The sequence below is a fragment of the Bos indicus genome, chromosome 5, assembly GCF_029378745.1.
Source record: "Bos indicus isolate NIAB-ARS_2022 breed Sahiwal x Tharparkar chromosome 5, NIAB-ARS_B.indTharparkar_mat_pri_1.0, whole genome shotgun sequence".
Lineage (NCBI taxonomy): Eukaryota > Metazoa > Chordata > Mammalia > Artiodactyla > Bovidae > Bos > Bos indicus.
This window is the reverse complement of record NC_091764.1, coordinates 41582323-41608964: the sequence shown is the minus strand read 5'-3', so window position 1 is coordinate 41608964 and position 26642 is coordinate 41582323. Positions and strand designations below refer to the sequence as shown.

Here is a 26642-nt window from a genome sequence, read left to right as displayed (position 1 = left end):
AGAGACTTATAAGTAGCTTTTCCTAACCTTTTTCAGAATTGCTCTTGATATGAATAGAAGTGGTCAATAAAATTAAAACAATTGAGATTATAGCCCCCAGGTAACTATTTCCTTCACATAATTTCAGTCTTTATCTTAATGAGAAGCAAATAAAGGAGTACTGTCTTCTGTAAAAATAACAGATTATATATAATTAATAATCAATCCCTCTTTTTCAATGATTTGCTCCCATGATTACTTGGTCTCAAGTAAGTCCCTTATAGAGTAAGTTCCAATATAGTTAATATAAAGACAGCACAGTGAAGGAGAAAAAGGCATTACACAAGGAATTATATAAAGTCTTCTATCCTTAGTGCTTTCACTAACCATTTGTGTGACCTTAGGCAGATTTAGGGCTCCTGACTAGATCACTCCTCTAAATTCCTCTTTTGATGTGAAAATGACATGACAACATATGCAATTTTGCAATGTGAACCTCAATATATTAATAAGTGTAATCTTGTTCTTATCACAAGATTTTAAAAGTTGTAGCTATATAGTATAATAAATCTACTACACAACTATTTTTCTTTTCTCCTCTTGCCAAAATTATGATAGGATAATTTAGGATTATCCTAATGATAGGATAAGATAGGATATGATAGGATAAGATAGGAGGCTATTCCTCCTATCTTCATCTTTACCACCAACTTTCTAATCACTTTCAAATGTCTTGCCCCTTTAACAATAATAATCAGACCAGCAAACATCTATTGAACAATTCTTATGATGCAGGCATTGTTCTAAATTTTACACATGTGATCTTCTTTAATCTTCATAACAACTCTGCTATAATTTCTCCCAGTTTAGAATGGGGAAACTCAAGTACAAAAAGGTTTAATGAATTGTCCTATGTCACAACCTAATAAATGAAAAAGCCAGATTTGAACCCAGACAATCTGATACCAGAGCCCACAGCATAAGAATATAATAAACATTAACCATTGCTTCCACCTAAATTCTTACTATTTGCCATGGACTGTTTCAAGGCACATTAAATATATTATATATAATTTCTTAACAATTCTTAAAATACATTATTATTCCTACAGTTAAGAAAGGAAAATTTACGCATATACAGTTTCTGCAACTTTCTCAAGGATGAATAAAATAGCAATCAAGATTTGAACAGTAGCCTGTTTCTTCCTTTATTCTCTTTCTTTCCTCTTTTCTACCTTTTACCCTTTTTCTCTTTGCTATTGTTCTCTTATTCACCCATTTTCCCGATCTATTTTGCATTAAAATATATAGTATCATGCACTTCATTTATCTCTAATGTAAGAGACAACTCAGGGCCTAAGCATAAATTAAGATTGAAGACTAGATTAGAATGAAAGTGAAAGTGTAAGTTAAGTCGCTTAGTCATGTCCGACTCTTTGCGACCCCACGGACAGTAACCTACCAGGCTCCTCCGTCCATGGGATTTTCCAGGCAAGAATACTGAAGTGGGCTGCCATTTCCTTCTCCAAGATTAGAATAGATAGTATTTAATTCCAAGACCCAAAGCCTCAAAAATAATGTCATTATCTTAAAAAATTAATTATTTTGTCAGAGTAAAATGATAACTTAATATTTTCATGTATTATATCATTATAAGTCAAATATATTTAGTAATTATATACACACAAATATTACAAGGATATATACAGTAATCTTAGAAATTACAATATTGAAGCATAGTTTCATAAAAATATCATCATATGAATTCATTTTATTCTTCTATGAAATTATTATATTGCTTTTCTTTTCATAAAGCTTTCTTTTGAAAAGAAGTTTTAAGAATTATTTTGTTTCACTTGCATCAAACGGACTATTATCACATTTTCAATCTAAAATTTTAATGCTGTTTTTTAAGTTACTATGGTACTTTCTAGATTCATAGTATTTATTTTTAAACATCTTATTACATCATCTACGAAGTAAGACTATTAGATTTTTGCATACATTGTTTACTTCTTACTGGTCTCTGTGGTGTTAATTTGTCACCATTAATAGCTACATTTTCTCTGCTCTATGTTGAATACTCCAAGGTTTTCTAATAAGATCAGTTCTTCTAAAGGCTAAGAACAACATCATAATTTTGTTATTAGGGTAGTTTCTAATATACATTATACACAAACCTTTAAAATGTCCATAAACTTGTACATATTCACTATAAATATTTGACAATTTTGCTAAATTTCTTAGTAGAACTAATCTTAAGACCATATAGGTTTGTGTCTTTTTTTCTCTAATACTCTTTTTAAAAAGCAATTTATTTTATTTCATTATGAAAAGATTAAATTTAAAATACTAACAATGCCCTTTTCAATATAAACTTTTTAAATGATTAAAACAAATTTTGAAAGCATTAAATGAACAGGTAGAATTCAGTTTTCCTCGTGGTCTAAATACATTGTCTATTAGACAGTTGAGCTGTAGAGTACATTTGGTATATATATCACTTATCACAAGGGACTGACAAATTCTACTTTACCAAAATGAATAAGTTTAGTTGAGAATGACTCAAATTTGACAAGTGTTTTTGTAAGAATTGGTAAAGCATTAAAGTACTGTTTTAAAATATTAAAGCACATGGTAATTTTTTTGTTTTTTATTGGATGACTTCAAACAAACTGTTAATACTTAATTCTGTACCAAAAATAACTGTAAATAGTGTGAATTCTGTTACATTTTTCTTAGTGTTGCCATTTGTTTTCTAGGCAATAATTATCACCATGTATTAAGAACACTGATGTTCTTGATACTTTTTTCTCCTAAATTCTCACAACAGCACTCTGAAGTAGTCTTTCTGATACAGAAAGGAATACATCTGATACAGATGAGGAAACTGAGGTTTAGACAGTTTAATTAACTTGACTAACAGGACACAGGCAAAAAGAGGGAAAGCAGAGTTGAGCAAAGCTCTGTCTCACCACAAAGCCAATGTTTTTGTCTAGTTCCTTCAATACTAACACCAAGTTTGGTCAAATGATTTTTAAAGAGGAAGGTGAATGTTTTACTTTGGAGAGACAGAGGAAAATTCTTCTTTTTTAATTCATAACATCTGTCCTGCCAATTAAGACCCAAACTCCCATCTCAAATATTACATAACATTTTAATATTGTCCTCCTTGTCCTTACATTTCTTAGTTGTCCCAAAGGATGAAAAATGTTGAAGAAAAAAAAAAACCACTGAAACAGTGATAAGATAGAATTAGACACATGCAACTTTACAACCCTTATCCCCTCAATATCACCAAATAGGAAGTTATGTAATATACTGCCTACAAGTAGAGGAAGCCCTGTTCCATGGAATGAAGCACTCCCTGAAACAGTATTATTGATTGTTTAAGGTAGTCAACCGACTCTTCAAATTACAATCAAGGCAGATCCAGTTATAGAATACTTATAGACTAAAAGCATGTTATGTGCAGAACTGAAATTTATAATATATGGTGAGAACTATTATACTCTTTTTGAAGGTATTAATTTGTGTAGAGTTTAAATGTAAACTAGAGAAATATTCTTTACTAGGCAGTATAACTGAAATTGCTCAAGATTAACCCCCCAAAACACTACATCAGAGGTTTCTGAAATACTGCAGAGCTGGAAAGATCTTTTGAGTCACTTCTTGTAAACAGTTGATCTTATTATTGGATGTTTCAAAGTTTCCCATTGTTTCTGACCATTAAGGACTATAGAATGATGGCTACACAATTTACTCACACAACTCCAGCAGTGACACTTTAAAAAGAATTAATCTGAAGCATATATTTAATATTGAGTGTAAATGTCATTACCACCATCTGCAAAGCCAGTTGCAGTGATAATAGGTACAGCCACCATAATTAGTCCACTGCTGCTCCAAACATACTTCATCAAGAACTGCTCTATCATGATGTACCATAAACGTTTGGATAAAATGAGGTTCATCTGATTTGCTAAAGCTTTGTAACTTTTCTGGAGTTGGTTCATTTCTACCTATGGAGAGAAAAAGAGATAAGAATTAACCTAGTATGAACTATAAAAATAAATAATGTATGTTTGAGGACTTTCTTTAAAGATAATTTCATATTTCTCTTTCTTAGTATACTCTTATCTGTGATTCTAACAACCAATAAATACAGATTATGTCAGAATTAGCCATTATTTCAGTTGTAATCACATCTAAATTATTTTTTAAATATCTGATATTCAGTATATATAATTTTAAATATAAATACAGACAAGTGATTTATACTTATGGTTTCAAACTTATCTGTATAAGATGTTAACACTAAATGATAATCCATAAAACATGAATAGCTAGAACCTTGTCCTTGATCACACAAAAAATAAGTGAAAATAAACACATGACATGTATACGTGTAATTAACCCTACTTTTGAGCACTCAATTTACTATGTTATGTCTAAATGCAAGAAGCCTACAGCATGTTATAATTTATATCACTGAGTTCAATGATTCAAAATAAATATGATTTATACAATGTATGAGGCCAATTTTCAAGTGGGAATATAAGTCCTAAATCTGCTTTAAATTTTCTTCTTCAGAATGGTACTACTAAATTTTTAAAAATAATTGATGGTTTTGAAAATTAATTCTGCTTCATAATCATAATGCCATTTCAACTTTAGAATAATTTACTGTTTAATTTGCCAGGTCATTTGTATTAAGATTTAAAGATTCCTGTCATATTTAATATTCTTAAATGGACTGCAAGTTTATGTAATTAGGCTATTCTAGGGACCTGCTAAATGTTGAAAATCTTTAATATATAAAAATATTCTGGAACTCCTTTTTCCTTCTTTGTCTCTGATCTTTACTTTTCCCTCAAAACTAGGCAAAATTTCATTTCACTATCTTTTTTTATTTGTCTCAAAATATGATAAGTAATGAAAATGCCATTTGTAAGTCACTCTCCTATACTTATTAGAACTAAGGAACTCCATCATTGACCAGTCATGCAAAATTGTCACACTTGTCTTCTCATATGAAAGCACTTTTTTTTTCTCTTGAAAAATAAACAAACAAACAATAGCATCCTAAATTTCCCATCTCAGTGGAAGCATGTTTACTTAGCTTTTAAACATATATTTTTCTTCAGTGTTCTAGGACCATCTACTTAGTTAGGATTTTAGTTTTAAGAAAATTCTTTGGAGATAATTCTGAGCATGTTTAGATAAGTAGAGCTTTTTAGAGTGGTGAAAATGTTATTCTCATGAAACTTTAGAAAAGTTTTCACTTAACATATAATTCTTTAACAGCTTATGATTAAAAAGGGTAACAAAGCATATATTTTAATACAGCTTTAAACGTCATAAGAATCCAAAATGCTAAAGAAATGAGCACAAAAACAATACAACAGATGGTATCCGGCACTGCAGTGGCAGTTTGAACAATCTCACATTTCACCCATCATATTAATTTCTTTCTTACCTTATGTCCTCTGTAAAAGGCAATTTCTTCAACATTGGCTATGATTCTGGAGTGCACGTACCGCAAATAGCCTTTTCTATGAGCTTCTTCAGCCACCAATTTACCAAATTTGGGAGAGCAGGCTTTTAACACTTTAGCAGTGGCATATACCACAAGCCCTGCTAAAACAGTGGGCCCAATTGGGCTTGCTCCTCTGGATGTAGCAGTTTGGATAAGTGTATAGGAGGTTAGGATTACATCTAAAATAGGTTTGGTCAGATTGGAGTACAAGTGAGCCACCGACTGAGCAAACATCATAATATCCTCAGTGAGAGACTGGTCAGGGTTTGCCAGCCTCCCATCCATATTGATCACCTTATAATAAGTCTGATTCGCAAAATAGGTCTCATAGGCATGGTCTACTAGGCGAGTTCTGAAGGCCAAGGCCAGTTTGCCCTCCAAGTACCTTATTGCACTGTTGACAAAGGTGGCAGGGATGGCAATCATAAGCCACTTGATTAACTTGATGATGAAAGTCCGAGGCTTCTTTTCCACAATGCTTTTCACAATTTTTCCATCCAAACCTGCTACATAAATAGACAGAAAGGTTCTTGAAATTAGAGCTACCGAGTGGAGGCAGAGCCATCCTGTTTCAGTGGTCACAAGTTTTGGAAAGAGAATTTTCCGAAGTTCTAGTAGCTGTTTGAAAAAATCTGCATTCACTCCAGGTGAAGGTTTTTTACAAGTGGCCTCGGTGCAATGCAGTATTTCTCTGTTCTCCGCAGCCGGGTAAGCGCCTTTTTTCTTCCTGTGGCCAGATTGCTTTAAATGCTTGCCAATGATGGGATAGAGGGTTTTCAGAGCATATGCTGCAGCTACCACACAGGCAGCCCTTTTAGCAGCCCTTGATCTGGTCCATTTCACTCGATCAGCTGCTGCATTTAGCATATGTATCATTTTCCCAGTTACCCAAACCAGCTTCAAAAAGAATTGGTTTTAAAATATCATACTCCACAGGAATCCCCAGCAAATGTTTCAGAAAGTTTTACAGCGTTCCATAGTTTGCAGCGTTTCTCCTCTTCTGTTATTGTTTTTATTTTTAAAAATTTTGTTCTGTGACAGATGCTTCAGAGCTCAGGCTCCACCGCGTCTACTGGGGATGATTCCCTCAGAAGCTCAAGCTGCACGGAGCAGCCCCAAGCTCCTCCCTCTCAGGCCCCTCATTGGCTATAAGGACGAAGGGACCCTTGGAATCCTCGCTGCTTTCCTCTGAACCTTGAAAATGAAGAGAGAGCAAAACGAATTATATCCTTAAACAGTTCAGAGTTAAATGTCTATTTTCGGAGAGGTCGAATCAGGGCAGCTGCTGGCGACAAAACCTGCCTAGGCGACTGAGCATGCTCAGCGTCACTTAGAAATCCATAGAAGTTTCAGAAAATACATCACTTCGCTAAGGTTTTAGTAGATACCACAGAGGAAGAGCAAAAAGAAAGGGAGATTTCCAAGAGCTAAAAAGGGAGATTTCCAATGACGGAGAAGGAACCGGGGAGATGACAGAGGAGAGGATCAACAGATAAAGGGTATGGAATGAATCTGAAAGGGAGAAGAAAGTAGCATATGGGAGGGGCACTGGAAAAAAACAAAGTATCAAATATTCGGATCTGTTTTTCAGCACTCTCCCCTCGCCCATTTTTTTTTTTTTTTTTTAGTGTCTGTGATTTCACATGAAATCCCAGAACCTATCAAACAAGTTGTATGAGGCTATTGTTTTGTAAATAAATGGGAGATAAGTCTTCAGTCTAATACAAAATAATTCTTTGCTATGACTTCATTCCAAAGTTTACTTGTCCTTATAATAAAAATCTTCAAGCCCCATAACTGCTATTCTTAACAATGGAGATCTGATACACTGGTGATTATTTAGAAAGTGACTATTAAATAAATGAGAGCAGTGTTTCACTTCTACCACCCCTGTGTTTTTAGAGTTAGTGCTTGGAGGAATGTGCCTTTATATTCAAAAGTTAACCATTTGGGAGTCAAAGGGGAATTAGATGATAGAAATAGCTTCTCTACCATCTTGCTTCATTTTGCAAGAGTTCCTTGTCTTTTGTAAGCTTGTTTTGTTTGTTTTGTTTAGGTTTAGAGGTAATCTACTTCCCATCTCCATTTTGATTATTTGATAAAAATCAAGTGTTCAAAAATATTCTCAGCATCTCTAATGGAGGACTAAACTGTAAACAATCAAGCAAAATTGTGCATATTTTAAAAAATGTAACAGACATATTTTTTAAGCAAAGATGAATTATTCTCAAAAATGCAAAAACATTTTTTCTTCTCCACCCCTCATTGACCTCCCTGCCCCACACACAACACACACACACATTTCTAGTCAACTGGAATCCTGGGAAGATGTCCATTGAATGAGAACAGAAGTTGGCAAATTACAAACCAACCACTGGGCCACATTTGTCCCACCAATTTTTATGTAGCCTATGAGCTAAGAATGAATGCTTAGTAGCTTCAGTTGTGTCCAACTCTGTGTGACCCTATGGACTGCAGCCGGCCAGGCTCCTCTGTCCTTGGGATTCTCCAAGCAAGAATACTGGAATGGGTTGCCATGCCCTCCTCCAGGGGATATTCCCGACCCAGGGATTGAATCCGCGTCTCCTGCACTAGCAGGCAGGTTCTTTATCACTAGCGCCACCTGGGAATAGTTTTTACATGTAAACTCTGGCTGAAAATACACCAAAAGAAGAATAATATTTTGTCCATAAATAAAGATTTATTGGAACATAGCCACACCCATATATTTATTTATTGTCTGTGGCAATAGAGACAATTAGGTAGATGAAATAAAGCTCAGAGACAGAATTGCTGCTGCTGCTGGTGCTAAGTCACTTAATTAGGTAGATGAAATAGAGCTCAAAATAATTATTACCTGATCCTCTAAGGAAGTTTGTCAGTCCCTGTGCTAGAATATTAAACCTGTCTCATTGTCGAATGATCTTCACTATTCAGTTGACTGTGACTAAAGAACTATTGTCACTTTTATAAGTAACCATAAACATTCCTCCTTTTCCAAATACTTATATGACTTCCAAGAATCATCATAGGTCTCTGCATTTGTTTCCATTCAATTCAGCAGATTTACTAATATACAAGTGGCAAATTCATGCAAGACTCTGATAGCTGGCCATATTAGCAGCATAATCTATCATTCCATTAAGACTTTCTAAGTCTGTACATAGAGATCATAGTGCCATTTTTATTTTCAAAAAAATTTTTGTTCCTAATCCCATGCTTTTCCAGTGTCACAATAAGGCTGCCTTACATTTATAAAATTGAATTCTTTATGTCACATCTCCTGACCGTGACAGGACATGTTAGGGTCAGGATAAATGGAACTTGGGGTATAGGAGGATGTTCAGTTGGCAAAACATGATATACAGAGGGATGCATGGATCAGAAAGCAGTTGGCAGTCAAGGGAAGTGGCTTGCATCACTGGCGTAGGGCAAGATCAGGGAAGAAGCAGGGCAGTGGGAAATCTACAAGCTAAGAAAATTAGAGACCTAAATACATAGGCAGGTCAGTTTACCAACTGAAAGTGAAACTCAGGTACAGGAAAAGCTTTTAAAGCCTAGAGTGAAAGACTTATTAGAATGAGGAAATGGGTATAAAGAAAATAATCAAGATAGAAATTTGGTTACCATAAATGTGGTACAAGGAAAGTTGAAGTTCAGTTACTAGAACTGGGAAAAGGTTAATATAAGATTTAACCTATTGTAAACCACTAAAGTACAGACCTAACTATCACCACTTAAATTCCACAACCCCCCTATAACCCCACTCTGCTCCCAAAGGCTAGGATTGATTGGAGCTCCTGAGACTAGACTCAAGCCTTCAGGAAAGGCAGAGATGGTAGAAAACCAGATAGGTAATTCCAGTTGGAAACATATGCTATTTAAATAAGAAACTAAGAATGTCAAGGTCCTTCTTTCATAGTGCAATTTAAGCAACAATAATTTTAATTTAGTTTGTGTTTGAAACTAGAGAAAAGGGAGGTGGAAAAAAAATCACTTTTTACTATAGCAAACATAGCTTGTCGAGTTTACATGTTTTTATGTGGAAAAGTAAAATTTTCTTACCAGGGGAGGAATAATCTTAGAAAAAGATATTGAAAGTAAGTAAAAATTAAAAATAAGCAATAAGATTAAATTAGTCTGTTCTCAAGTGTGATACTCTCAATGTCCACATCAAAGTGGACACTACCAATGTTCATTTAAGCAGAATTAAATACACTTTATAAATGATACAGAATATATACATATATTAGAAAAAGTATGATTTATAAACTGTAAAACATCAGAAATAATTTTTATAATAACTGATATACATGTACTAGTATATAAATAAAAATATATCATGCAGATAATGCATGTTTATGTTTTTAGATAGTAAGTCTCCAGAAAGTAAATGATTTTTAATAATAATGATAAATTAAGATTTAAGAATTTTGGATGGATTTTTTCAACAAATGCTAAATAATATTTTAGCCGTGCTCTATTTCTTTCTTGAACTATTTCCTGACCCAAGAATTACTTAATTGCCCTCTGGCCCAAAATAACTCAGTATTTGACTCATTATCTATCAATTGTGCTAACCTTTTTCATGTGAGGCATAACATTGCCAATGAAACCTTAGGTCAACATTTCATTTGTTACAAATAATACTTAATATCTAGTCTAATTCAAACCAATGATAGACGTACTTCATTGAATTTTTGTTATAAAAATCAGTACTTATATGATTATATATGAAGAATGGAATGGCAACCCACTCCATTGTTCTTGCCTGGAGAATCCCATGAACAGGTGAGCCTGGTAGGCTACAGTCCATGGGGCTGCACAGAGTTGGACATAACTAAAGCAACTTAGCCCATGATTATACAAGATGCCTGCCCTGGGACATAATCCTATTTTAGGTACTATTTCCTAATGACTGAACAGAAAATGTATTATATTTGAAATTATGAGATATTCTCCAGGTTAATATATTCAAGTATAACACATAAATGAACAGTAAAACTCAATTTTGTTTTGAGTTTTTTCCAGTAAAGAGTTTAAAGTCTTTGGGCTTTTATAGCTAAATCAAGTTTTGATGTGGTGTTCTCAAAAAATTACAAAATATACAGACTTTTCAATTACCATAGTGCAATATTTCTAATAACTGTTTACTGAATATTAAAACTAAAAATGAAAGATTTTAAAAGACTTGGAGAATCGGTATGTGGGAATGGTTGGATCTATAACTTTGTCCTCGCTTTCTTTTTCTTCATCAAGGCTGGTCTTTGACCTGAAGAAAGGCTGAGTGAGACCAATAGAGAACTAAATAAAATTACAGTGTAGGTGGTTTGAAACACTAACCCTGTGGCCACAGTCCGGTATTTCATTTACTTAGGTTTCCCCTGTCTGAGCGGTTAAAACTGTTGTGTTCTTCCTCCTTGACGTGGACTAATTGCTTTCCCACAGCTTCGCTTCCGGCTCTGTCAGGATAGGTTCCCTGCAGAAACAACAGAGGCTGCCCGGAGGCTGGAAGCCCCCTACCCCAGGCCGCAGAGGCTTTCGGGAGTCTGGGCCATACTGCCCGGAGGCGAGAAGGAGCCATCGAAGGCCAAGGAACTTGTCGCTTAGCGAAAAACGAAGACGCCGGAGCGCCGGCAGTCAGGACCCCAGTGTCTCCTCGCTCCGAAGTTTTGAGGAGATGAATTGGGTCGGGGGTTCCCGGTAGGTTGTTGCCGGCGCTTGATTTTAGCCCTTGAGTCCCTGGATATTCATTCCCATAATGGCGCCTCTTTCCTAGGCCCTGGAGGGCAGTGCACAGACTTAACTGGAAAGAACTTGCCAGGAGTGGGTTTTTTAATCGTTATCCAACATGGGACGGCATAGCGCGAAGTCTCTATTCCTAAACCAGAAGCAATCCAGTTTCTTCCCGCTGTTTCCCAAGGCTTCACACGTGGAGCCACTTTCCATGAGGTGTACCTGCTCTCTGTCCTGCGTCCTGCTCTAATGAGGCCTCTCAGCACCTGATCCTTTTTCTGCCTTCATTCTGTCCTGCCCTTCTTGGGAGGGGTTTCTTGGGGTCAATATGTAATCTTTGCATGAACTTGCTAAGTATTATGGAGGAAGTTGCTGCCCTTAAATCCTTTAATGGGAGGCGGGATCAGCATCAACCATAAAAATCCAGTATAGTTTGTTTCCAAGGAAGGTAGAATAAACAGTTTTTACTTTACTAATTTACAGAGAATTTACAATGTATTTTGTATTTAGAAGTAAAACAATAGGTTGGAAATTTAGTTTTATATAACCTATTCATTGCTGTTGACCATGAAGTCCACAGGATGGAAATTATGTAGCCCCAGAATTTAATTTGATCAAATTCCTTGATGAAAAAAAATTTGTTGTGATTGAAAGTGAGCCATTAAATACATTTTTTTAAACAAGTAGACCCAGGACAGTAGTATATGGATGTAATATAACACATTTACATTCTAATGAATTTTATAAGAGGAAAGACATCTTTTGCATTCACCAAATATTGTAACTGTGCCCAATAATTTTAGCAGATGCATTTATCCTTTTGAAGAATATGTTAGCATTTTGTTTTAGAAATTTATCATCATTATTTCTGGCTGAAAGTAAGTTGTAACATCAAACTTACACTTTGAGAAAAGTGAAAATTCTCATACAGGCTTTGCAAGATTTACTTGATATATGATTATAATTTCATACAACTTGATTATAATATTCTTTAAAATGTGACTGTTAAATAAGTTGTTTCACAAATGCTGAAGCATTTTAAAATGTATTACATTTTAAGCCTGAAAATGTTGGTGCTATTCTTACTCTGTCATATATCTCAAATTTCTGATTATTCAGGGAGTAGTATTTGGGGGAGAAGGAAATGGCAACCCACTCCGGTGTTCTTGCCTGGGGAATCCCAGGGACAGGGGAGCCTGGTGGGCTGCCATCTATGGGGTCACACAGAGTCGGACACGACTGAAGCAACTTAGCAGCAGCAGCAGCAGCAGTATTTGGGGAGTTGCTATTGGGAGGATTTAACTAGAGCATACCACAAGAAATTTGTAGTCAAAGACTGTGTTTCTTAAAGTGAGATAGTACTGTACCTAGAATTGTTAGTTACCAGGGCACTTAAGAAACCACAGAAAAAACATGACAGACACATCTCTTTGGAGCATCAGTTTTACTCAGAGATAAGAGGAAAATAATATTTTAAAATTTAAACTATCTTGGATACATTATAGAGTAAATTGCAAAACTCTTGTGAAATTTTAAGATAAAATATGCAATTTAAAAATAAATTTTCTCATGCATGGTGAGTGTGGAAGGGGTGAATGGACTCCTTAGGGTCAAACCCAGATTGATAATGAAACAATGAGTATTTCCACTTTCTATTAATACTGTCGACAAGATTAGTTGATCATGGTGTCTGATCTTGAGACCCTAAAGGGCCTCGGAGTCCCAGAAAAGGCTTAGTAATCACTAACAGCTTATTGGTGCTACTATAGAATACAAATTTTAATTATTTTACTAGACCATCCTGGACTACTTATTTATTCTCCTCTGATGTTAGGATTGTTCTGCAGTTGAAAATTTTGAGAACTATTAGGAACTTAAAATATAGACAAAGGAATTAACTGGAGAACATTTACCATGTTCCCTCAGAACAACTGCTTTGTCATAATATTCAACATAAGTATTCAACAAATATGTCCTATTTAAGGCACTGTTAATCTTTATAGGGGGATTCAGATATAAAAGGATATAATTTTGGCCCACAAAAAGAATATGTAGTAAAATGGTGAGATTAGAATTAGGTAAATGACTATAATAGTGGATAAATAACACTTAATATCTAACAAGCACTGTTCTTTTTGTATATTAGCTCATTATTTTCTTAACAAGAACCCTATGAGCAAATGTATCCTCATTTTAATGATGGGGAAACCACTAATGTTAAGTGACTTGCCCAAGATCACCTAGCTAGTCAGTGGCAGAGTTAGGTCTTGAGAACACTGTGCTTAACCACTGTGTGTGCTAAGTTTCTTCAGTCATGTCTAACTCTTTGTGACCCTGTGAACTGTAGCCCACCAGGCTCCTCTCTCCCTGGGATTCTCCATGCAAGACTACTGAAGTGGGTTGCCATTTCCTCCTCCAAGGAATCTTCCCAACCCAGGGATCAAACCAGAATTTCTTAGGTCTCCTGCATTGGCAGGCAGGTTTTAAAGATGAGTCTTGTAAAAGTGGCCTGTGGATAAATAAAGGGCTGTGGATATTTAGAGAACTGAGAAGCAGGAAATTATATTAAGCCTTGACGGACAGCAGTACTGCACAGAACAAACACCACGAAGAAGCAATGAGATACAGGTTCTTAAAAGTTGAAAAGAATGTAAGATAAATAATCAAATTGGAGACCTAATCTTTAGTAGTAGTTCCTGGAAGAGTTGGGTTGAGGAGGGAGGTATTAAAGAACTTGGAAGAATTATTTAACAGATAGTAAGGGGGTCTGTATAAAGACAGAAAAACACTTAAGGGACCTATACCTTTTTGTCAAGGGAGTGAATGAAGCAGGCTATAGCAAGTTTGTTTTGGTCATAGCAACTTGATTGCATGCATTAAATTGAAGCAGAGTATCTTGTATATTATAGGAACCTGATATATATTAAGTTTAATTGCAGAATCATCTAAATAGGAGGATCTTTACAGTTGCAAAGGTCTTTACAGTTTTCCTTGGCATAAAATAAACTTGGCATTTGACTTTTTGCTGCTTTTCACTTTAGTGCTCTACCAGTTAGTTATACATAACATGTCTTTTGTTGTTAGGGAAAGGGCTATGAAAGAAGTAAGGTTCCCTTATATTCCTTTTTAAACTACTTGTGTTTTCTTTAGTGTTATGGCTTGGACATCTTTGTAAAATGTCATAACATTTCATTTCAAGCAAAGTCTCATTTAGGGTGAAGATATTTTATCTAAGTTGAAACTAATTTATATATCTCTGATAGCAGTTCCCAATCTACTGTCCCTGAAACTTGGTAATCAGTGATAATGTCAGATTTTTCAATTTAATAGACTGTCCTAAAATTATATTTCTCTTACTTTTTTTTATTATAAAGTGCCCTTTCCAGTCTTCTCCAGACGAAATAAAAGTATTAGTAATTTGTCACTGTTACCAATTGAAATTTTTTTTAGTTATTTGGGAATTTTTGACCTAGAACTCTAATTTTTGTTTTGTATTTTTTTATAAGTCACCACTGAGACCCTGTATTTTTCTATTCAGGTTAATGTGTAAATTTGAGATAAGTCAGGTATAAGTGCTGATTCTTTAAATTTAGAAAATATTCTCTTTTATTTTCCTTGTTTATTGACCGGTGACTTCTTTCACCAAATTCATAGCTACCTCAGAAATCAAGGTGGTAGGACAGAAGAGAAGGAGGTAGAATATAAAGATGTAACCAGTTTGGGCCACAATATGCAATTCAGAATGAGATCAACTTTTTATAACTTAGATTAAAGAATGTAACCAGTGTTATAAGAAAGACACATATAAAATCTTATTTATATTTAGATGATGGAGATGTTTGCTGTTCTAAATGTAGGCCTAAAAGGTTCAATTGTGCAAAACATTTGCTTAATACTATGCATCAGGTGTTGTGCCAGGTGGGCGTACAAAATAATTGAAATTTAGTCAATGATAGATTTAATAGTTTATACTATAGTTGATAGTTTATTGGGAGGGGGAAATATGACATGCCATTAAGCTTGAAAATGTTTAAGATCAGAGGCTAAAATAAGTAATTTAAAAAATAGATACTGTGAATAATAGTAAAACATAGGATAGTTTTAGATAGGATTTGGCAAATTAGAAACAAAAGTGAAACTTCATATGGAAAAAGACAATAAGAAAATAAATACTACATAAGTAATTTGAGATAAGATTATACATTTAAATATTTAAAAATGTGTGTGGTGTCTGCTTGATGAAAGACAGAGTGAAAAGTTGAAATTTGATCTGTTAGTTATTGACGACTCATTCAAATTCAGAAGTAATATAATGAAAGTGGCGTTTTATGATGACTTGTGGTGTTAGTAGTGTGTCGGTTGGAATACAGCAAGACTCCCAAGATATACCAGTTAGAATTGTGCTTGGGGAACTAAAAACAACGAATACTATTTTTTCATTTTCTGATATGACTATATATTCTCTAAATGAAATTGGTACTAGTGCTAACTCCTTTTGGGTATTGCAGGCTATGTGAATTTGGGCTCTTTATTAAACCTGTCTGTACAAGGGCAGATCTAGGTTGTAAGGAGCCCACTTTATGTAAAAAAATTCAAAATTGTGATTACAAAATTATATATAGGACTTGGAAGGTGCGTGGATATTCAAGTGAAGTGCCCTGAAACTTAAGCTTTATGGTAAATTCTCTTTACAGGAAATTAGCCTCTGTGTCTCTGCTGCTGCTGCTGCTGCTAAGTCACTTCAGCCGTGTCCGACTCTGTGCGACCCCATAGACGGCAGCCCACTAGGCTCCTCTGTCCCTGGGATTCTCCAGGCAAGAATACTGGAGTGGGTGCCATTTCCTTCTCCAATACATGAAACTGAAAAGTGAAAGTGAAGTTGCTCAGTTGTGCCCAACTCTTAGCGACCCCATGGACTGTAGCCTACCAGGTTCCTCTGTCCATGGGATTTTCCAGGCAAGAGTACTGGAGTGGGTTGCCATTGCCTTCTCCGTGTCTCTACATCTCTTTATTCATCTGTTAAATGGGATAATACTTAAATATACAGTGAACAGGGCTTCCCTGGTATCTCAGTTGGTAAAGAATCCACTTGCAATTCAGGAGACCAGGGTTTGATCCTTGGATCAGAAAGATCCTCTGGAGAAGGAAATGGCAACCCACTTCAGTATTCTTGCCTGAAAAATCCCATGGACAGAGGTTCCTGGTGGGCTGCAGTCCATGGGGTCATAAGAGTCAGACATGACTTAGCGACTACACCACCACCATGCAGTGAAGGTCATCTCAGTTGCTTGGGACAGTCATGGTTTATGCTTGTAGCCCTAGTAGCATGTCCAGTTCAGCTTTTGTCTTGGAGGGGTTTGGGGGTATGTAGGGGGGTTATTTTTATTCTTTTTGTAAAATTTTTAAATTTTATTTATTTTTGGTTGCACTGAGTTTTCAATCTCTAGTTGTAGAAAGCAGAAGCTGTTCTCTAGTGGTGCATAGGTTTCTCATTGCAGTGGCTTCTCTTGTGGAGCATGGGCTCTAGGCATGAAGGCTTCAATAGTTGTAGCTCACAGGCTCTAAGGGGCAGTCTCAATAGTGGTGGCACACAGGCTTAGTTGCCCCATGGCAAGTGGAATCTTCTAGGATCAGGGATCGAACCCATGTCCCCTGCAGGTGGATACTTAACCACTGGACCACCAGTGGACCACAAGGGAAGTCCTTTATTTTTACTTTCAAATGAAGTATAGATGCTTTACAATGTTGTATTAGATTCTGGTATGAGCAAAGTGATTCAGTTACACATATATATACACATACTATTTTTCATATTCTTTGTGGTTTATTACAAGAATATTGAATATAATTCCCTGTGCTGTACAGTAGGACTTTGTTGATATTTATCAGCATGTGCTGTTAAATAAAGTGTGCTGGGATATGAGTGGTTCACAACACCTAACTTGTTGGAGTAGGCGAAGTATTAAGTGCTGCTATGTGTGCTGGCGGGCAAGGCGGCTCAATGGCAAAGAATCTACTTGCCAATGCAGGAGACATGGGTTTTATTCCCGGCTCAGGAAGTTCCCTTGGAGAAGGAAATGGCAACCCACTTCAGTATTCTTACCTGGGAAATCCCATGAATAGAGGAACTTGGTGGGCTACAGTCCATGGGTTGCAAAGGAGTTGGACACAACTTAGTGACTAATACAACAACAATCCCAGCTGGCTGCTGTTTTAATAGCTAGTTGTACCATTGATGCTAAGGTTGGAGAGATTTGTACAGCCACCATGCCTGGGGTTGGGACCAATAAGAAATGTGGAAGATTTTAGATTAGGTGTCAGTGAAATATCTACAAGGAACAGAGGCTCGTCAGACCTGTCAGAGAACATACAAAGGGTAGTTGAAATGTCATTGCTATAGTGCTTCTGTCAACAATTACTTTCTTTTGTTATATTTTTTGGTAAAACTTTTGTGAACTTTTTGGCAGCATGGAGCTTAAATAAGGAAAAACTAATGCTTAATGATAAATTAAGTTCTAACATTTTGTTTTTCATTAAAGTTGATATGAACCTGTAACTTGTGTACATGGTGTGTGCCAGCATTTATCACCTCTCATGGCTTTATCATTGACCACAGAACAATCTGAAGACACAAGTCTACTGAAAAAACTTAGGATTTACTTTCAGATTTAGTAGTTAGTTATTTTAAGGAGATTATAGTTTCAGACAGTAATTTGATACATGGAACTGCAGAACATTAAAGATAAAATTATATCTACAAAGATAATATGAACACAGATTTGGTGGATCATGGCATTATGGGTAAAACAGGATTCTTACTAAATTATGTATCCTATATAACCAAGATATACATGGAATTGGTTGTAGTTTACAGATATTTCATAGGTCATCCAAAGAGGCTTGATATTTTATCCAACAGAAAAACTGAAGTTATCAAAATTTCAAATAATTTTATAGATGCACAGTTAATGTATCTGAATTACAAAGTTCTTGAGACAATACTAATGTTGAATACAAAGAAATACTTCCGCATGTCATTATAAGCTTTCTGTCTTTGCTGCCTTTCATTAATTGAATTTTACAAGCATTTAAGTCCTTATGATGTGGTTGGATGGCATCACTGACTCAATGGACATGAGTCTGAGCAAGCTCCAGGGGATGGTGAGGGACAGGGAAGCCAGGCATGCTGCAATCCATGGGGTCGCAAAGAGTCAGACACATGTGAGTGACTGAACAGTCAAAAAGAATTGCTTTATAAATCAGTCTGTTTGTCCTGCATTGTTATTGAACATTTTTCTAAGCATGTCCTCTAAATTTTGATGACATTTTTTCAAAAACAGTTGGAAATCTTTACTCAAAATATTCCCTGAATGGAATGAAATAATGTCAGCTGTTGAATGTTTTAGTGAATTATAATTTTTGAAAATAATGTTTTTAAAAATTCGTTGTGAATCATTCACATTCTAAAATCTCTTCCACTGTGTGATTCAAGAGATAGCTGCTCATGTTTATCATTACAGCCTGTACCTATAAAAATTGTTTTCTGTGTGAAACTACTCTTAAGAATTAAGTATCTAAGAACTTATTTTAATGAGGCTTTGTATTCTGAATATTATTAATAGATATGTTTCTGCCATATTGATTTGCCAAATTTTTTATAAATCTTTGCCTTTTGTGGTATTTACATATCTAAAAACTCTTTTTCTGGTATTATAAGAGAAGAATTTATTTAAAATTATAATATTCTAAAATATATCATTAGTATTCCTAACACATCAGGTAGACTGGCTTTAGTTTTAAGGAAAGGCAATGTAAGTACTTTTTCTAGGCTAGTTACTGCCCTGAATCTTAATAAGTCTGCTAGCTAACAGTGCTAGATTTTGATGTTTTAAGTTAATATTAATTTCGGTATAACATGAGCCATAAAATATTATCTTTCATTTGTTAGTTATTACTCTCTGAATTTTATTGATATTTTTCACTTTTAATCACACTTAAAGGTATTATTATATGATTTTAACAAACTGGAAACAATTTCTTTTGCATGGCACATGGCACTAAAAAAACAAGCAAATTAACAAACAAAAGAAACAAAAAAGAACAATTCAAGACTAACATAATTAAGGCATATGACACCTATAATTTTAAACCCCTAATATATTGGGTTGGCCAAAAAGTTCAATTGGGTTAACAAAGAAGGAACATTTTGGCCAAACCAATTGTTTCAATATCTCCTACATATCTATGTAAAATGTACATTAGTATTATGTTTTATATTTCTTTGACAACTTTATTGCCTTTGTATCTTTTTTCCCCAAAGAAAATATTTCTTTAACATTTTGCTTTAAATATTTTCTTATTAGAAAGACTAGCAAGGGGCAGAATGCCCTGATATATTTCTCTACTCAGCATAGTTCTTTCTGTCTCTCTCTGCCCCTCCCTCACTTGCTCCTTTACTTTTATTCCCTTCTTTCCCCACTTTCCCTCCATTAACCTCTTTATACCTGTTCTAGTTTTTTTCTTAACAAAAATAATGTAACATATCTATATTCCTGCTTCTTAGAATTAATAACTTGTAGTGTTTTATGAAGACGTTATGACCTACTGATTTTCTTTTTATTATGTGCTATAATGGCAACTAATAGTGTTCATTAAAACTTTTATTGAAAGATATAGTTGCAGTATGTGTTTTTAAAAATCCATTTTCCTAAATAGCATAATAATTGTTAAAAGAATGAGCCTCATTTCCACTTTACCACTCCCAGTTCTCTGGCAGTTAAAATTTCAAGACAATATTAGAAATACTCTTAAAGTTATTTTATGTAAAGTACATATAAATTTCATGACAAAACTGTCATTTGAATGAAGCCATAAAGTATTAAAAGTTTTGAATACAAAAATATGGTGAGAGAAGTATCTATATATGAAAAAGAGAAACGTATATTTTCATTTAGTTGGGTGTTAAAATATATGAAGTGAAGGGATGGAAAACAAGATGGAAATCTGAATGATGGACAGGCTATGGAAGTCATGCTCCTAAGTATTCCTAAGAATCAGTGCTGTGTTTTAGTGTACTTTGTAGTAAAATATACTGGAGAATATTTACATAAACTTGATGAGACTTTAAAATATAATCACGGTTTTTAGTTACATATTTAATATCACTGTAGTCAAACTAGGCAGTATGTGAACTGAGAAATTTCAGATGTACAATTTGGGTTTAGAAAACACCGAGGAGCCAGAGATCAAATTGCCAATATTCGTTGAATTATAGCGATAGCAAAGAAGTTCCAGGACATCTACTTTTGCTTCATTGACTATGAAAAAACCTTTGTATGGATCACAGCAAACTATGAAAAATTCTTTTTTTTTTAATTTAAATTTATTTACTTTAATTGGAGGCTAATTACTTTACAATAAAAGAGATGGGAATACCAGAATTCCCTTACCTGTTTCCTGTGAAACTAGTATGCAGGTCAAGAAACAACAGTTAGAACCAGACGTGGATTAATGGACTGGTTCAGAATTTGGAAAGGAGTAAGTCAAGGCTGTATATTGTTACCCTACTTATTTAACTTCTATACAGAGTACATCATGCCAAATGCTGGGCTGGATGAATTTCAAGCTGGAATCAAGATTTCTGGGAGCAGTATCCACAATCTTGGATATGCAAATGATACCACCCTAATGGCAGAAAGCAAAGAGGAACTAAGGAGCTTCTTGGTTAGGGTGAAAGAGGAGAGTGTAAAAACTCACTTAAAACTCAACATTCAAAAAATTAATATCATGGCATCTGGTCCCATCACTTCATGGCAAATAGAAATGAAAAAAGTGGAAACAATGACACATTTTTATTCCTTTGGGCTCCAAAATCATTGTGGATGGTGACTGCAGCCATGAAATTAGCAGACACTTGCTCCTTGGAAGGAAAACTATGACAATCATAGACGGCGTATTAAAAAGCAGTTCTATCACTTTGCCAGCAAAGGTCCATATAGGCAAAGCTATGGTCTTTCCAGAAGTCATGCAGATGTCAGAGTTGGACCATAAAGAAGGTTGAGTGCTGAAGAATCTATGCTTTCGATATGTGGTACTGGAGAAGACTCTTGAGAGTCCCTTGGACTGCAAGGAGATCAAACCAGTCAATCCTAAAGGAAATCAACCCTGAATATTCACTGGAAGGATTGATCCTGAAGCTGAAGCTCCAATACTTTGGCCACCTGATGCGAAGAGCCAACTTACTGGAAATGATGCTGATGCTGGGAAAGATTGAGGGCAGCAGGAGAAGAGGGCAGCAGAGAATGAAATGGTTGGATGGCATCATCAGCTCAATTGACATGCATTTGCACGAACTCCAGGAGATAGTGAAGGACAGAGAAGCCTGGTGCACTGACGTCCATGGGGTCGCAGAGTCAGACATGGTTTACCGACTGGACAACAGCAAAACTAAGCAGATGACTTCTGAGGATTCATATTTTTTAAATGGCAAGCAGTTTTAATTATGTGGACATCTTCTTTGTCAGATATGAAATCCATCATTTCCGCTATTATTTAGGGGTATTGGAAAACACAGTAAGATTGCTATCTTACTTTATTTCTCTCAAGCTTTATTGAGGTATAATTAACAAGTAAAAATACAAGGCATTTAAAGTGTACAACATGATGATTTGATATATGTGTATATTGTGAAAGTATTCCTCTCATCAAATTAATTACTGTCATCACCTCACAGATTTATGTTTTGGTGAGAACATTTAAGTTCTCCTCTCCTAGCAAATATCAATTATACAATACAACATAATCTACTGTAGTTACCATGGTATACATTTGATCCTCAGAACTTAGTCATCTTGTAACTGAAAATTTGTATCCTTTTTTACAGAGCTTTCCCTCCCTATTTCCCCACAGTTCAGGAAACATTTTTCTATTCTCCGAATCTGAGTTTGATTTTTTTTTTCTTTTTAGATTCTGTATATGATTGTTACCATGTGATATTTGTTGTTCTCTGCCTGGATTATTTTGCTTATGATAATGCCCTCCAAGTTCATCCATATTATTGCAAATGACATAATTTCATTTTGTTAAACACCTTTTTTTTTTCAAATTTTTTTGGCCACATCATACCACATGTGGGATCTTAGTTCTCCACCATTTACATTGGAAGCACGTAATCTTAACCACTGGACTGCCAAGAAAGTCCCCGATTTCATTCATTTTAAAACCTCATTGACATTCCATTGTGTATATGGAAATGTACTGTATTTTCTTGATCTATTCATCTCTAACTATGGTTGATGAATGCTTAGATTGTTTTTATATCTTGGCTATGGAATAATGCTGCTATGAACATGTGACTAGAACTGTGTCTTTGAGATATTGATTTCTCTTGCATACATACCCAGAAGTGGGATTGCTGAATCATGTATGTGGTAGCTGTGTTTTTAATTTCTTGAGGAAATTCCATTCTGTGTTCCATAGCTGCTGCTGCTGCAAGTTGCTGCAGTCGTGTCCGACTCTGTGAGACCCCGTAGACGGCAGCCTACCAGGCTCCCCCGACCCTGGGATTCTCCAGGCAAGAACACTGGAGTGGGTTGCCATTTGCTTCTCCAATGTATGAAAGTGAAAAGTGAAAGTGAAGTTGCTCAGTCGTGTCCGACTCTTCGCAGCCGCATGGACTGCAGCCTACCAGGCGCCTCTGTCCATGGGATTTTCCAGGCAAGAGTACTGGAGTGGGTTGCCGTTGCCTTCTCCAGTTTTCCATTTACATTGCTAGCAACAGTATACAGGGGTTCCCTCTTTTCCACTTCCAAGCATTTCTTTCTTTTTAAAAAGACATTTATTTATATATTTATTTATTTGGCTGTACCCTGCCTTAGTTGCAGCACTCAGGATCTTTGATCTTCACTGCAGCATTCAGCATCTTGAGTTGCAGCATGCAAACTCTTAGTTGATACATGTGGGATCTGTTTACCTGACCAGAGATTGAACCCAGGGTCCCTGCATTGGGAATAGGAGTCTTAGCCAGCAGACCACCAGGGAAGTACTCCTAGCATTTATCTTTTTTCTTTCTGATAAAAGTAATCCTAACTGGTATGTGATGATAAATCATTATGGTTTTAATCTGCATTTTCCTGATAGTTATGTTGAGCACGTTTTTATGTACCTGTTGGCCATTTGTATGTCTTTTTTTGGAAAAATGTCTATTTAGGTCCTTTGCCAATTTTTAAATTTGGTAATTTGCATTTTTGTTATGGAGTAATATGAATTCCTAGCTCCTTACATATTTTAGATATTGATTCCTTGTCAGATATAAGATAGGCAAATATTTCATATAAGAGGTCTGTTCTCAGAACAGAGCTGTCATCAGAGGTATCTGCAAATATGGACTGGGTGTGGTGTGGGAAACCTGGCAGGGCCTGCAGATCAGATTCCAATCTGTGTCCCATTGTCTGTGTGGCCCATCAAACATTTATGTACCAAACATTTGCTTTTCCATTTCCATATGAATTGCCTTTCTCCCCTGTGAAGTCCCAAACCACTATTCCCAATATCCTTTTTTGTCTTTAGGTGAAGATGGTATTTAAGGTGAGGACCTTAGCCATTTTGGTTAATTACTCAGTTTTCCTTGGTCTCTTTCATGTATGGAGAAGGAAATGGCAACCCACTCCAGTATTCTTGCCTGGAAAATCCCCATGGACAGAGTAGCCTGGCAGGCTACAGTCCACAGGGTTGCAAAGCGTCAGACATGACTGAGTGACTAAACCACCACTTTCATGCATACATGTTATTAAACTTTTGTTTGGCTTTCTCCTGTTAATGTGTCTCATGTCAACTTAATTCTTAGACCAGTCAGAAGAACCTAGAAGGGCAGATGAAAATTTTTTTTCTGTCTGAGACAATCTTGGTTAACCCTTGGGAGATAGAAACAACTTTGTTGTCTTATTTTAATGTTAATCTAAGTGAAACCATTAGAAGCAACTGTTAGGAATATGTATATATATATAGAGAGAGAAGGAAAGCCTTCCCAACATGCACACATACATACATACATACAAAGTACATACATTGTACATACATACAAATACATACCTGATGTAGCCAAATTAAAAAATCACTTTTGGATTGTTAACTATTTTAACTGTACATCTCTTTAATGGGGCTTCTCTGGTAGCTTAGCTGGTAAAGAGTCTGCCTGCAATGCAGGAGACCCTGGTTCAATTCCTGGATCGAGAAGATCCGCTGGAAAAGGGATAGGCTTCCCACTTCAATATTCTTGGGCTTCCTTGGTGGCTCAGCTGGTAAAGAATCCACCTGCAATGTGGAAGACCTGGGTTCAACCCCTGGGTTGGGAATATCCCCTGGAGAAAGATGGCTCCACCCACTCCAGTATTCTGGCCTGGAGAATTCCATGGACTGCATAGTCCATGGGGTCACAAAGAGTCGAACACAACTGAGCCAGTCTCACTTTCACTTTTTTTTCCTCTTTGGTGAACAAATGTTTGTTCACACTCTTTGACAGCCCAGTATCTGAGCTTGTCTACTTCTGAGGTGTTTCTCACCTTATGAATTTTGATAATAGGCACAGCCTACCTCAGTATTCTTGCCTGGGGAATCCCAAGAACAGAGTAGTCTGACAGGCTACAGTCCATAGGGTCGCAAAGAGTCAGACACAACTGAAGTGACTTAGCATGCACACACAGCACAGCCTACTTAGCTCTGTACAATCTAGAAGAAAAAAAAAAAACAACTCATACCTCTTTCAGCCTGTTTTGCTACTAGTAAATTGGCATATGATCTAAGCTCAGACTAATGCACTTATCTTTTACCTTGAATCAAGTTCAGATCAGATCAGATCAGTCGCTCAGACATGTCCGACTCTTTGCGACCCCATGAATCACAGCATGCCAGGCCTCCCTGTCCATCGCCAACTCCCGGAGTTCACCAAGACTCACGTCCATCGAGTCAGTGATGCCATCCAGCCATCTCATCCTCTGTTGTCCCCTTCTCCTCCTGCCCCCAATCCCTACCAGCATCAGAGTCTTTTCCAATGAGTCAACTCTTTGCATGAGGTGGCCAAAGTACTGGAATTCAGCTTTAGCGTCATTCCTTCCAAAGAAATCCCAGGGCTGATCTCCTTCAGAATGGACTGGTTGGATCTCCTTGCAGTCCAAGGGATTTTCAAGAGTCTTCTCCAACACCACAGCTCAAAAGCATCAATTCTTTGGTGCTCAGCCTTCTTCACGGTCCAACTCTCACATCCATACATGACCACAGGAAAAACCATAGCCTTGACTAGACGGACTTTTGTTGGCAAAGTAATGTCTCTGCTTTTGAATATGCCGTCTAGGTTGGTCATAACTTTCCTTTCAAGGAGTAAGCGTCTTTTAATTTCATGGCTGCAGTCACCATCTGCAGTGATTTTGGAGCCCAGAAAAATAAAGTCTGACACTGTTTGCACTGTTTCCCCATCTATTTCCCATGAAGTGGTGGGACTGGATGCCATGATCTTCGTTTTCTGAATATTGAGCTTTAAGCCAACTTTTTCACTCTCCACTTTCACTTTCATTGAGAGGCTTTTTAGTTCCTCTTCATTTTCTGCCATAAGGGTGGTATCATCTGCATATATGAGGTTATTGATATTTCTCCTGGCAATCTTGATTCCAGCTTGTGTTTCTTCCAGTCCAGCGTTTCTCATGATGTACTCTGCATATAAGTTAAATAAGCAGGGTGACAATATACAGCCTTGACGTACTCCTTTTCCTATTTGGAACCAGTCTGTTGTTCCATGTCCAGTTCTAACTGTTGCTTCCTGACCTGCATACAAATTTCTCGAGGCAGATCAGGTGGTCTGGTATTCCCATCTCTTTCAGAATTTTCCACAGTTTATTGTGATCCACACAGTCAAAGGCTTTGGCATAGTCAATAAAGCAGAAATAGATGTTTTTCTGGAACTCTCTTGCTTTTTATATGATCCAGCAGATGTTGGCAATTTGATCTCTGGTTCCTCTGCCTTTTCTAAAACCAGCTTGAACATCAGGAAGTTCACGGTTCACATATTGTTGAAGCCTGGCTTGGAGAATTTTGAGCATTACTTTACTAGTGTGTGAGATGAGTGCAATTGTGCGGTAGTTTGAGCATTCTTTGGCAATGCCTTTCTTTGGGATTGGAATGAAAACTGACCTTTTCCAGTCCTGTGGCCACTGCTGAGTTTTCCAAATTTGCTGGCATATTGAGTGCAGCACTTTCACAGCATCATCTTTCAGGATTTGGAATAGCTCCACTGGAATTCCATCACCTCCACTAGCTTTGTTTGTAGTGATGCTTTCTAAGGCCCACTTGACTTCACATTCCAGGATGTCTGGCTCTAGGTCAGTGATTACACCATCGT

General features: G+C 36.2%; 2 protein-coding genes across 3 annotated transcripts in view; one reads left to right on the top strand and one right to left on the bottom strand.

Annotated features, from left to right (window-relative positions):
• ABCD2 (ATP binding cassette subfamily D member 2) overlaps positions 1-11036 on the bottom strand; it is a 97982-nt gene extending 86946 nt beyond the window's left edge. The window contains exons 1-3 of one of the 2 annotated variants that reach the window (XM_070789270.1): positions 10862-11036; positions 5459-6712; positions 3821-4001 (exon numbers count right to left, since the gene is read on the bottom strand). In XM_070789270.1, coding sequence (XP_070645371.1) covers positions 3821-4001; positions 5459-6394 — 1117 coding nt within the window. In that variant the 5' untranslated portion in view covers positions 6395-6712; positions 10862-11036. Of the gene's footprint in view, positions 1-3820; positions 4002-5458; positions 6935-10861 lie in introns of those variants that run through there. The other variant, XM_070789271.1, reaches the window with a different exon arrangement.
• Positions 10968-26642, top strand: part of REDIC1 (regulator of DNA class I crossover intermediates 1) — an 83528-nt gene continuing 67853 nt past the window's right edge. The window contains exon 1 of the mRNA XM_070789272.1: positions 10968-11221. Within this exon, the coding sequence (XP_070645373.1) occupies positions 11199-11221 (23 nt within the window). The 5' untranslated portion in view covers positions 10968-11198. The remainder of the gene's footprint in view (positions 11222-26642) is intronic.